Genomic DNA, 13,155 nt, shown 5'->3' on the forward strand with positions numbered 1-13,155 from the left:
TTGCAAGCACTCCACTGCCTGGGAGCATTTTCTAGAAAAGCAGCTGAAATTGCCACCTTCCTTAAAGTGGAGCACTACATTTTCATGCTTTCCCTCAGGCTTTAGAAGCAGGAGTCAATCAAGTTGTTTTATACTGGTCCTAGCCAAACTGGAGAGGCTTGCTCTTTTGTTTTGTTTTTTCTTTTCTTCTTCTTTTTCTTAAATATAGGAATATCTGCCTAAGAATCTTCTGGACTAGAGACTGCAAGAAGTGTCTTGTAAAATGATGCCTTTCTGGTAAAGGTACATACCTATGACAAGAGGAAAAAACCTTTTACTTTGGAGTATGCAAGTTTTACTCATTTAAATTCATTAGGAAACTCAAGCTAGAAATGATGATGATATTAATAGTACATCTAGGAATCTGGGAGAATACAGCAAAGATTTAAAAATTTTATCTCTTGCTTACCATCTCTGACATAAAATAACAAAATGTATAATGATAACTTCAGGTGTTTTATGGAAAATTTCTAGCATGCATGCACATGTGTGTGTGTGTGCATGTGTGTGTGCAAGTGCATGTATATAGTATTCTCAAAAGATACTGCCCAAGGTAAGTACTGAAGAATAATACTTTCAATCTTTCAGAGCTATACAAAATTTAGACTACAATAACAGTAAAAATATAAGAAAAATGCAGGGATTATGAATGGTATCATTTTTTACAGTTAATTGCAAGAGGATTTTAGTAAATTCTTAAGTTGTACACATAGTTACATTTGTAAATTGATTAACTGGGTAAAATACAATGATGAAATGATTAAAGCAAGAAAGACATGCCCAGCATTTCCTAGAGCTAACCTACATCACTCATGATCCGCACTCTCCAGCGACACCCTTTCAGCCAACAGCAACTCCATCAAAGACGTATCCTCATGCCTTGAATACAAGGAATTTTGAATTCCTTGTATTAAGACAAAATAGTGTTTAATATAATAAAATTTGTTTGCATTTCCTTTCGCAGGTAAATTAAAATGTATTTACCTGATGGTTTACATGCTTTATAACTCCCCATCAAAAACGCAAGGTCAAGAAACATCCAGTTCTCTAATTTTTGTGTTTTCCATTCTAGATAGATGCTAGCTGCAGGTACTTGTTCTTTTCATTTTCCTTTCTGAGACCCTGGAATCATGAAGCTTTTGGAGACCTTGCTCTTACTTGAGTGCTCTCTAATAATGAGGTCTGGAACTGGAGAAGAGCTGAAAGAATTCATCATAACAGCAGCCCTGCACATGTGTGAGGCCTGGAGACAGGATCACCTCTCAGGCCTGCTGTGTCCCTAAAAATGCCCCATTCTTTTCACTATCACACTTTCAATATTTCATTTTTTCCCCTAAGCTTCATAGAATGCTTTTCTTTAAATCCTTCTTTATTTTTATATTCTTCTCATTCATTGAGAAATTCTGAGGCCAACCTTTAAAGGCTACTTTAAAGGCTACTTATCTACTTTAGTAGATAAACTTAAGTCAAATATTCTCTTGATAATTAGATAATACAAAGAAGAACATCAATTAGACCCCATTTACATTATGTCAGATGAGAGAAAGTTCAGAGAAGCTGCTGGAACAAAGGGCAGCAGAACCATTGAGTCTGTGTCCACAGCCTTCTCAGAATCCAGTAGGGAGAGGTCAGTCAGAAACACACACGCCCAGCGCAGGAGGCAAGCCGGCTTTGCTGAAGTGGAAGGAGAGGCTTGTGTGAGATGCTCCGCTACCTTAAAGAGCAGTCCAGGAATGGTCGGTGTCATTTTAGCACCAGCTCCACAGAAGCGTCATCATCAGAGAGCTCTGAGGGACAGACAAACTGCAATACCGTGGTGTGACTAACTTTGGGGAGAATGATTCCAGTTTTGAAGGAGGCATTAAGATGGCCAGTCACTTCACAGAAATACCTGTGCTCAAAATGCTGCGATGAGAGGGCACAGTACGCCAGACTCTCTCAGGGCTGTCTGACAGAACTCTCAGGGATGATGGACATGTTCCATACCTTTGCTGTCCAATACAGTAGCCACTAGTCACAAGGGCTGCTGAGCATCTGAAATATTGCCAAGCGTGCCTGAGGAACACAGAGGCAGGTGACCAACGAGTCCCACAGTGGGGTGTTACAGCTCTAGATCACACACGCACACACACACACATACACACACACTCCCCCCACACACAGAGGCCTGAGGAAGCTGATCTCCATAGCTATATACTCCTAGTGCTGTCTAGGAAGTGGCTCCATCAGCTCCAGCAGAGTCCTCGCTAATACAGGGCACGCTCCTAATCATGGGCTTCTCCCCTCTCCCCTTCCCTCCCTCATCTTTCCTTTGTCCTCGTTTCCCCCTCCCCTCACACAGCACTAATATTACAGTAGGTACAAGACATTGAACAGAATGTGAAAAAAAAAATGCAGGTAGCTAGGCAGACATGAGCAAGGCAGGAGAGGCCCCCTACCCCAGGAATGCCAGCCTACCATCAGGTGATGGTCAGGTGGTTCTTACACTGTCTAGCTAAAATAATAATTGGTCACAGCTGGTGCCAGAAAGAGGCACCCTCCCAATAGATAAGAAACACCTGAAACTGGTGATCAGCCGCTTCGATAACATCTCAGGAGCTGGGTGAGTGGACCCAAGCATGTTCGCTAAGAGGCAAAACGGCGGAGTTTAACTAGACCTTCCTCTAGGAACATTCGACTGGTAAGGGAAAAATGCCCCAAATGAGCATGGACACAACTTCCGTAAACACACTGTGCATATGGCCTGTATTAGTCCATTTTCACACTGCTGATAAAGACATACCTGAGACTGGGAAGAAAAAAGAGGTTTCATTGGACTTACAGTTCCACATGGCTGGGGAGGCCCCATACTCATGGCGGAGGGTGAAAGGCACTTCTTACATGGTGGGAGCAAGAGAAAATGAGGAAGAAGCAAAAGCAGAAACCCCTGATAAACCCATCACCCATCAGATCTCCTGAGACTTGTTCACTATGACACGAATAGCATGGGAAAGACCAGTCCCCATGATTCCATGACTTCCCCCCGGGTCCTTCCCACAACATAGAGGGAACTCTGAGAGATACAATTCAAGTTGAGATTTCGCAGGGGACACAGCCAAACCATATCATTCCACCCCTGACCCCTCCAAACCTCATGTCCTCACATTTCAAAACCAATCATGCCTTCCCAACAGTTCCCCAAACTCTTAACTCATTTCAGCATTAACCCAAAAGTCCATAGTCCAAAGTCTCATCTGAGACACATCAAGTCCTTTCTGCTTATGAGCCTGTAAAATTAAAAGCAAGCTAGTTACTTCTAGACACAATGGGGGTACAGGTATTGGGTAAATACAACTGTTCCAAATGGGAGAAATTGGCCAAAACAAAGGGGTTACAGGGCCCATGCAAGTATGAAATCCAGCAGGGCAGTCAAATTTTAAAGCTCTCCTTTGACACCAGGTCTCACATCCAAGCCACACTGATGCAACAGGTGGGTTCCCACAGTCTTGGGCAGCTCCACCCCTGTGGCTTTGCAGGGTACAGCCTCCCTTCTGGCTGCTTTCATTGGCTGGTGTTGAGTGCCCGCAGCTTTTCCAGGTGTATGGTACAAGCTGTCAGTGGATCTACCATTCTGGGGTCTGGAGGACAGTGGCCCACTTCTCACAGCTCCACTAGGCAGTGCCCCAGTAGGGACTCTGTGTGGGGGCTCTGATCCCACATCTCCCTTCCACAATGCCCTAGCAGAGGTTCTTTGTAAGAGCCCCACCCCTGCAGCAAACTTTTGCCTGGGCATCCAGGCGTTTCCATACATCTTCTGAAATCTAGGTGGAGGTTCCAAACCTCAATCTTGACTTCCATGCACTCACAGGCTCAACACCATCTGGAAGCTACCAAGGCTTGGGGCTTCCACCCTCTGAAGCCATAGCCCAAGATTTATGTTGGCGCCTTTCAGTCACAGGGGGAGCAGCTGGGACACAGGGTACCAAGACTCTAGGCTGCACACAGCACAGGGACCCTGGGTCCAGCCCACAAAACCACCTTTTCCTCCTGGGCCTCCAGGCTTGTGATGGGAGAGGCTGCCACAAAGGTCTCTGACATGGCCTGGAGACATTTTCCCCATGGTCTTGGGGATTATCATTAGGGTCCTTACTACTTACGCAAATTTCTGCAGCCAGCTTGAATTTCCCCTCAAAAAATGGGTTTTTCTTTTCTACTGCATCATCAGGCCGCGAATTTTCTGAACTTTTATGCTCTGTTTTCCTTTTAAAATGGAATGCTTTTAACAGCACCCAAGTCAACTTTTGAATGCTTTGCTGCTTAGAAATTTCTTCCACCAGATACCCTAAATCATCTTTCTCAAGTTCAAAGTTCCACAAATCTCTAGGGCAGGGGCAAAATGCTTCCAGTCTCTTTGCTAAAACACAACAAGGGTCACCTTCGCTCCAGTTCCCGACAAGTTCCTCATCTCCATCTGAGACCACCTCAGCCTTATTGTTCATATCACTATCAGCATTTTTGTCAAAGCCATTTGACAAGTCTCTAGGAGGTTCCAAACTTTCCCACATTTTCCTGTCTTCTTCTGAACCCTCCAAACTGTTCCAACCTCTGCCCTTTACACAGTTCCTTCCACATTTTTCTTGTACCTTTTCAGCAGTGCCCCACTCTACTGGTACCAATTGTACTGTATTATTCTGTGTTCACACTGCTGATAAAGACATACAGTGGACTGGAAAGGAAAAAGAGATTTAACTGGACTTCCAGTTCCACATGGCTGGGGAAGCCTCAGAATCATGGTGGGAGGTGAAAGGCACTTCTTACATGGTGGCAGGAAGGGAAAATGAGGAAGAAGCAAAAGTAGAAACCCCTAATAAACCCATCAGATCTCGTGAGACTTATTCACTATCACAAGAATAGCACAGGAAATACCGGGCCCCATGATTCAATTACCTCCCCCTGGGTCCCTCCCACAATGTGGGAATTCTGGGAGATACAATTCAAGTTGAGATTTGAGTGAGGATATAGCCAAACCATATCATGGTCCCTCCTAAGTGCTGGCAGGTCACTGCACATGTGGACAGTCTACTCCAATGAAGAATCAGGGTAAGGCAGGAGAATAGGGTCTAGAAGCAGGAAACCTAAGGCCAATTCACCCTGACTCCCTAGAACTAAATGAAAGGAAAATCCCCAACTTTCCACTCTCAAGTAACAAAAGGACCAGAGGCTACTCCCTTTGCACCCCCCACGCCCTGCTTTTCTGCATGAAAAATGGAAAATTGAAAGTATCTCTGATTGGTTGTAGACACCAACCAGTTGTGGACAGCAACCAATCAGATGTTTGCATAGGAGCGTAACTTTGTAACTTCACTTCAGCTTCTGATTCGTTGCTTTCCACAACCAATCAGACTGACTGTGGCCCACTACTTCATCTACATAGGGTGTACACCAATTAACCAATGGGAAACCTTTAGAGGGTATTTAACGCCCCCTAAAATTCTGTAAGGGGGATTTTGAGCCCCTCTGCTTGGGCCTGCTCCCACTCTGTGGAGTGTGCTTTCATTTTCAGTAAATCTCTGCTTTCGTTGCTTCATTCTTTCCTTGCTTTGTTTGTGTGTTTTTTTTTTTTTTTTTTTTTTTTTTTTTTTTTTGAGGCGAAGTCTCGCTCTGTCGCCCGGACTGGAGTGCAGTGGCCAGATCTCAGCTCACTGCAAGCTCCGCCTCCCAGGTTCATGCCATTCTCCTGCCTCAGCCTCCCGAGTAGCTGGGACTACAGGCGCCCGCCACCTCGCCCGGCTAGTTTTTGTATTTTTAGTAGAGACGGGGTTTCACCGTGTTAGCCAGGATGGTCTCGATCTCCTGACCTCGTGATCCGCCCGTCTCGGCCTCCCAAAGTGCTGGGATTACAGGCTTGAGCCACCGCGCCCGGCCTGTTTGTGTGTTTTGTCCAACTCTTTGTGCCAGACACCAAGAATCTGGACTCCCTCCAACAGTAACAAGGGCAGAAGAAATGCAACCCCTGGAATGTATAAAAACCCCAAGGCAAGGCCTAAATGGCTTACTTGACTCTCTCAAGTTGCTCTCCTGGCCCTCTTCCAAGTACACTTTACTTCCTTTTGCTTCTGCTCTAAAACTTTTTCATAACATTTCACTCTTGCTCAAAAACTTGCCTTGGTCTCTCACTCTGCCTTAGTCTCTCACTCTGCCTTTTGCCCCTGGAACAAATTCTTTCCTCTGAGGACGCAAGAATTGAGTTGCTGCAGATCCGTACAGACTTGACACTGCTAGCACTAAGATGTCTCCTCCGGGTCCAGCTCCACATTCACAATCTGAGTCCCACAGATTTTCACAAGTCACCAAGCAGTCTTCATGTCTTTCTTTTGTTTAATGGATGCTATATTTTTTTCTTTTAAGTGTTAATAGATTTATGCATATCACATTTATATTCATGTATGTGATTTGGGAGTGCTTTATCACTATTATGGTGGCATTTCCTTTGATTCAGTTAAAAATGTTTTAGGCACTAGTTTCCAGGATTACCTGATAAAGCATGGACTTCCTGTATTACACTTAGACCCTTTATTCAAACAAATTTTTTCTTGCTTCATGTATTATATGACTTAATCTTTTCTCTTTATAATAAACTTTTCTATGATGTTTGTTCATATATTTGTGTATTTGAACAAATTTGATATTAATTCTTTCAGTCTTTATATATTGTTTCTCGATCACCAATATAAATAATTTATCTACACATTATTTACCAATTGATGAGGATAGAAAAAGAAGCAAAGGCTTACATATTTACTTGCATTATTTTTCTTTAAAAGCAACATCTGTTCATATGGATATTGTCAAATACTTAAAACCTGGGCATATTCTGCAACATAACTGCACACTAGTTTTCTATTCTTTTATAGAATTAACTCCAAATTAATAAGAAAGAGAGAAAAAGAAATAGAGGCAAGAAACAGAAAATGAGTAGAAAAGGTAAGAGGCTCTGGAATTTCTCTGGAAGAAAGCAAGTCTCAGGACAGGGTAGTGGGTGTGTATGACAGTATGCATTTGGTAGGAAAATTGTTACAAAACAGAGATTCCGGGACATGAAATGGGTCTGGGAAACACCTCATAATTCCAAGAAGGTTCTAGAAGGGCAGAGTTGCAGGCAGAGGAAAATGTCAAGGAAGGGCCTCGGCAACACAGAGGTGGGAGTGTCATAGGGGCAGCTGGCTCCATGAGACTCATTTATGATGCTCCATGTAGCTGCTAATCTGCAGAATGTTTCCATTCATCCGGGAATAAGTAAGAAAAATGTTACCTGTGATGTCCTGAATAACGTGGACCACGGATATGGCCTATTCCTCGGCACCCAGGAGTAGGACAGACAGCTTGACCTGGAAGGATCTTCAGGTCATTCGTTCCTTCAGGAAGAAAAAGAACATACCTTGAAAACACTCTCATTAAAGAAGACTGCAAACCTGAAATATGTAAATGATGCTAATTAAGACTTTACAAATTAAAAACAAACCATCACCAAAAACCACTTACAGGTGACTTACGATGTATTAGTAATATTAAATTGTTTAGCAGAAAATACCAGTGCTATAATAAGTAACAGTAACAGCACAATCCAGATCAGAGAGAGAGGAAAATGAATAAATGAACAGGCATTGAAGAAATTTTTTTTTTCTTTGAGACTAAGTCTCTCTCTGTCACCTAGGCTGCAGTGCAATGGTGCATCTCGACTCACTGCAACCTCCGCCTCCTGGGTTCAAGTAATTCTCCTGCCTCAGCCTCCTGAGTAGCTGGAATTACAGACGTGCATCACCACGTCCGGCGAATTTTTGTATTTTTAGTAGAGACAGGGTTTCACCACTTTGGCCAGGCTGGTCTTAAGTTCCTGAACTCAGGCAATCTGCCCGCCTAGGCCTCCCAAAGTCCTGGGACTGCAGGCGTGATCAATTTTTAAAAATAGATATGAGAACATTCACTTATTTCTTTCAGAGATTAATCATGGCATAGGCAATACAGCCATGAGCTGAGAACGTGAGTACGTAAGGTCTGCTTTCTGCCCCTCGGTGAAGCCTGCACTCAGCCACAGCAGGGATCTTGGAATACTGGACAGAAAGCAGGCCGGTAAACAGGGTGTGCTGAGGATGGCAAACATGGGCCTACAGCACCCTTACTCACGTGGCTGTCAAAGCTAGGCAAAGAAAGAACGGACATTATGCTACTCCATACTACTGCTATACTGTACCATATGCTATGCAGTACTCTATGCTACACTGTACTATATGCTATACTGTACTATGTGTTGTACTATACACTACACTGTACTATATGCTATACCATACACTATACTGTACTATACACTACACCATATTATATGCTGCATTGTGCTATATACTACGCTATGTACTACACTGCACCATAAGCTACAGTGTACTATATACTATATGCTACACCACGCTGTAAGCTACACTGCACTATATTGTACTACATACTGTACTGCATTGCACTGTACTGTACTCTAACCATGTCAACCAGTCTGTCAATCCCAAGAGGCAGTCTACATCTAAATATTATCAGTAGCAAAACCTCCATGCCCTGTTCTGTGATGTTCCTCAGTGTTCTCTGTCCCCTAAACACACATGCACACACACACACACATATACACATGTGCACACACACACACACACACGCACACTCACACATATCAGTTCCTGGAACGTCCCATCCCATACCTCCTGCTGTTCTGGGCCTTACTTTCCTGACAATCCCACAGTTCCCTTCTCCCTTCCCAGCTCTCAGACTTCCATTTCCTGTTCAACAAATTCCCTACTTCCTCCTCCTCATCTCAGTATTCCCCATTTCCCAGTCCTGGTTTCATGGGGCTGAAGACATGGCTTCCCACAGCCTTCCGCAGGGGTCATGTGCCTCCAGAGAGGTAGGGAAGTCAGGGTCAGTCTTCCTCTCTGTGCTTCCTCAGGGCCACACCTCTGAGGCTCCTCTTCTGAGTCTGCTGCCTTGGGCTTCCACCATCTGCCCACTGTTTCCACATCACTCAGGGAAGACTTAGGCACTGGCTCTCCATGTTCTGCTCTCTCCCAAATCTGGCAATTGCTCAGGCACACTCAGGCCCCATGTGCTCATCCTGCCGCTCTGCCACCCCACCACATCAGTCACTTCCTTGAGCCGGTGGCCCCCAACTCATCTGGGACACACAAAGAAAACCCTCTGGGTCTTGCCATCACCCAAAATGGCTTTGCTTCCAAAACCCCACCTGACCACAAAATCGTATCCTCCCATACTACACGCTCAGGTGCCCAACTGCTGCTGATGTTTTCAACGTCAGTGGACTTTCCAGGCCACTAATTTCCCTTCTTCTCTTCCTCAGCCCCTTCTGAGGGGCCACAACCACCTTCCCTTGTCTAACTTAGATTCTATCAATTATTTGACCCTCTGTTGCTCTCTGACTTTTTAATCACGTCTGGCTGTGGGGTGGGGGTGGGAAAGAGCCAACCACGGATCTCCCGAAACAACCTGCTGCTCTATGTTTTGCAAAACTAAGTTCTCCTGGGGAAAAAAGGAGAAGCACATCATGCAGACAAGATGTTACCAAAACACCCGTCTCCCACACTGCCACTGGCCTGCAGCCTCAGCCCTGCTAACTGAGGACCAGGAGCCCGTGGACAGCACACCTCCTCACCGCCTGCCCAGCACTTCCCCTCCCTCCTTTCCACTGCAGTGTGGGGCGCACTTTCCCCTCTCCAAAGCAAATCCCTCACCATCTATGCTTGATCTCATCACCTCCCATTCTCCAGGATCTGTAAGCTATGAGGTATTTTAATCGCTCCTTGACTATTGACCAACATTTAAACATACTCCAGTTTCCCCATCATAAAAACAAAGACAAAAGAGAAAACGAAAGTTTACAACTCTACTTGGATCCCACAGGCCCCTTAGCTGCTGTTCCCCCTTTCTTGTTCAAAGCAAACTTCTCAAAGTAGTTACCTCCTTCTCCTCGGGGCTCCTTTCCTGAGCCACATTTGTTTTAACATCATCCGACACATTAGGATAACATCCCACATATTGGGACCTAGACTCAGTATTTTAATGAAATCTAATTACAATATAATACAAATTTGTGGTAGACTATGAGTGCCTCTGAAAGGAAGAACTATGGATTACTCACCTATTGCACAAGCACTAACTGAGCACTAACTATGTGCTCAGTAAGTGCTTGTGGAATAGGTATTTACTGAAACTGCATACTGTACTATATGCCACAGTATGTAGTTCAATGTATAGTTGGCGATCTCCTTCTGGAATTGCTGTTGTCTGCTGGCTTTGGCAACATCACACTCTGACAGTTTTCCTTCTGAACATGAGGATTCTTTTGTAATCTCCTTTGCCAGCACTTCCTCCTCTAGTCAACCTGAAATGTCAGGCAACATCCTCAAGGTTTGCTCCTGGGCCATCCATTTCTATGGCTTCATTTACCAACTGCATGCTCACAGTCTACAGCCCAGGCATTCTTGAAGTTCCAGACCAACGTATCCACCTTTCCACTTGATGTCTCCATAGTTATTTCTTAAAGTCATTTCAAAGTCAACATGTTCAGACTGAACCTTTCGTCTTGTCCCCCAGCCTTCTTTTCCCCTAGGGCAGCTCATCTCCGTGACTGCATTACCCTCCATCCAGATGCCTGGATCCTTGACATCACTTCTCCCTGGATCCTTCACATCACCCGTCCCTCATTTCATGCCACCCTATCAATCAGTCCTCAATTTTTCAAATACTTCTTTTACCTACCAACTTATCTTCATTGCTACTATGACTGGCCTAATCCAAAGCCATCTTCCTGATTGAAGAATTGCAACAGTCATTCTTCACTCTTCCTAATCTATTTCACATCTTGCAACCAGAGCCATCTTTTCAAATCACAGACAAAATCATATCACTTCTCTCTTAGCACATTTCAATGGCTTCTCATTGCTGTTAGGATGAAACCTCAAATTTTTAACCTGGCCTGCCTGATTTATGATTGGACTTGATTTTTCTCCTCATTCAGGATTCTGCATCCATGCTGGCCGTCTCCTGTTCCTTGAACCTGCCAGGTTCTTTCATACATCAGGGCATTTGCATGCTGGCAAGAACATTCCACTGTCCCCTTGGATGACTCCTTCTTGTCTTTCACATCTTGACTTATATTTCACTTCCTCTTGCTAATTTCTGAGAGGAGGTTAGGTCCCCATTTTATGTAGCACCTACCTCAATTACCAAGTAAATAATTATTTGTTTAATGTCTATCTCTCTTATTAAACTATAAGCTGCAGGCATGAGTCTAGTTCACTACTGTGTCACCAGTATCTAGCCTGACACAGAGTTAGTGTTCAGTAAGTGTTTGTGGAATAGGTCAGTGTTCCATAGTTCTTTCTTCCTTTGAGAGACACTCATAGTCCAGAAAAGCAGCTTTATATATAAACAGCCAATTTGCATTATAGTGAAATTAGGTTGCATGGAAATACTGAGTGAGTTTAGGTCCCAATGTGTCGTGATAATAAAACAAATATTTAAGCCTCAAATATATTTTCATTACATTTACTGAACCATAGGAAAGTATGTCTGAAGCACATCTTATGTTCTTATGACTTTGCGAAACACATTGAAGCATAAATAGAGAAAAAGAGAGCTACTCTATTCAAAGCCAGCGTTTGGAAACAGCTTTTTAGAAAAACAACTTTTAAACAAATCAGAGGAAGAGATGTTGGAAAAACTGTAAAGAGGATCGGCCTGGTGGCCCATGCCTATAATCCCAGAACTTTGGGAGTTTGAGGTGGGAGGATTGCTTGAGGTCAGGAATTTGAAACCTAGAAATACCTTATTTCTACAAAAAAATAATTTTAAAAGTTATCTGGACATGTTGGCATGTACCTATAGTCCTAGCTACTCTGAAGGCTAAAATGGGAGGATCTCTTGAGCCCAGCAGTTCAACCAGTCTGGGAGATAGTGAGACGGTATCTCAAAAAAAAAATTGTAAACAAATCCTTCATTAAGAAATATGCTTGTGTCATTCAGTAAATAAAAGGATCTAAGAGAAAAGAAATATATAGTATATAAACAGTTTTCTCTAAACTGCATCTCACAATACATTATCCAAGCTATCATTATAAAGGTCTGGAATATTAAACCCACAAATAAAAAACAAAAAATACTCTCCATCAGCCAGCCCGGATGGAACTCTGTGTGGACAACATTCTACACACACAGTGACCTTTCAGTGAATGCTACTTAATATTGTTTTCAGTACTATTTTAATGTACTTTATTAAATTAAGTTTTAAACTGATGTTTTTAATATTTATCAATGCATATTTCTCTCCATATCCCTGATGGGTACCATCATTCTCTCCCAGGTAGAGCTGGAAGGAAAGGCATGACCTCAACTAGGGGAGAAGAGCCATCGCATTAAGAAGTACAGCAAAAGACATAAACCAAGAAAGTGTCGAGAAGAACAGGAAATAAAAATGCATGGGACTTGGCAATTTCCTCATTACATTTTGTATGACAAAGTATAATAGGTTGAATCAATGGCAAATGAGACAAGGAGCCATCCACTGGGGAAAAGAAACCTGCAAATTCTGCAACAGTTCACATGATTGCTCTAAGATAAAGGAAACCTACCATCAAATGAATGTTTGTGTTCAGAAAATAATCATATTTTTGCCAAGAATAGCTTACTATAATTTGGACATTTAGACAATTAGGTCTCAAGAAGAAATGTTCTCAGCTCTAAATCACTTTTTCAGAAAGAGCATCCCTGACCATATGACCCATTCTTGTCTTCTTTTTACCACTTTTCCTGAAATCAGTTTTGTAGTTTATCTGCTTCTATCACCTGTCTCCCTTCACTAGAGTGAGGACATTTACCTTATCTAGCTTGTCTACCACTGTATCCTCAGCACCTACTAGAACAGCGAGTGGCAAGTAATAGATACTCAACAAGTACGTTTTATGAGTGGGAAGATGATAATAAAGACAGCAACGGCTGGGCGCAGTGGCTCATGCCTGTAATCCCAGAACTTTGGGAGGCTGAGGCGGGTGATCACGAGGTCAGGAGATTGAGACCATCCTGGCTAAC

The 13,155-nt window shown here is 43.3% G+C and overlaps 1 protein-coding gene across 3 annotated transcripts in view; it reads right to left on the minus strand.

Moving 5' to 3' along the window:
* The window catches only part of L3MBTL4 (L3MBTL histone methyl-lysine binding protein 4), a 431,550-nt gene that overhangs the window by 166,329 nt on the left and 252,066 nt on the right, over positions 1–13,155 (minus strand). For all 3 annotated transcript variants that reach the window (XM_033178287.1, XM_033178288.1, XM_033178289.1), the window contains one exon: positions 7,331–7,433. In XM_033178287.1, coding sequence (XP_033034178.1) covers positions 7,331–7,433 — 103 coding nt within the window. The remainder of the gene's footprint in view (positions 1–7,330; positions 7,434–13,155) is intronic.

The sequence above is a fragment of the Trachypithecus francoisi genome, unplaced genomic scaffold (assembly GCF_009764315.1).
Source record: "Trachypithecus francoisi isolate TF-2019V2 unplaced genomic scaffold, Tfra_2.0 Lachesis_group19, whole genome shotgun sequence".
NCBI lineage: Eukaryota > Metazoa > Chordata > Mammalia > Primates > Cercopithecidae > Trachypithecus > Trachypithecus francoisi.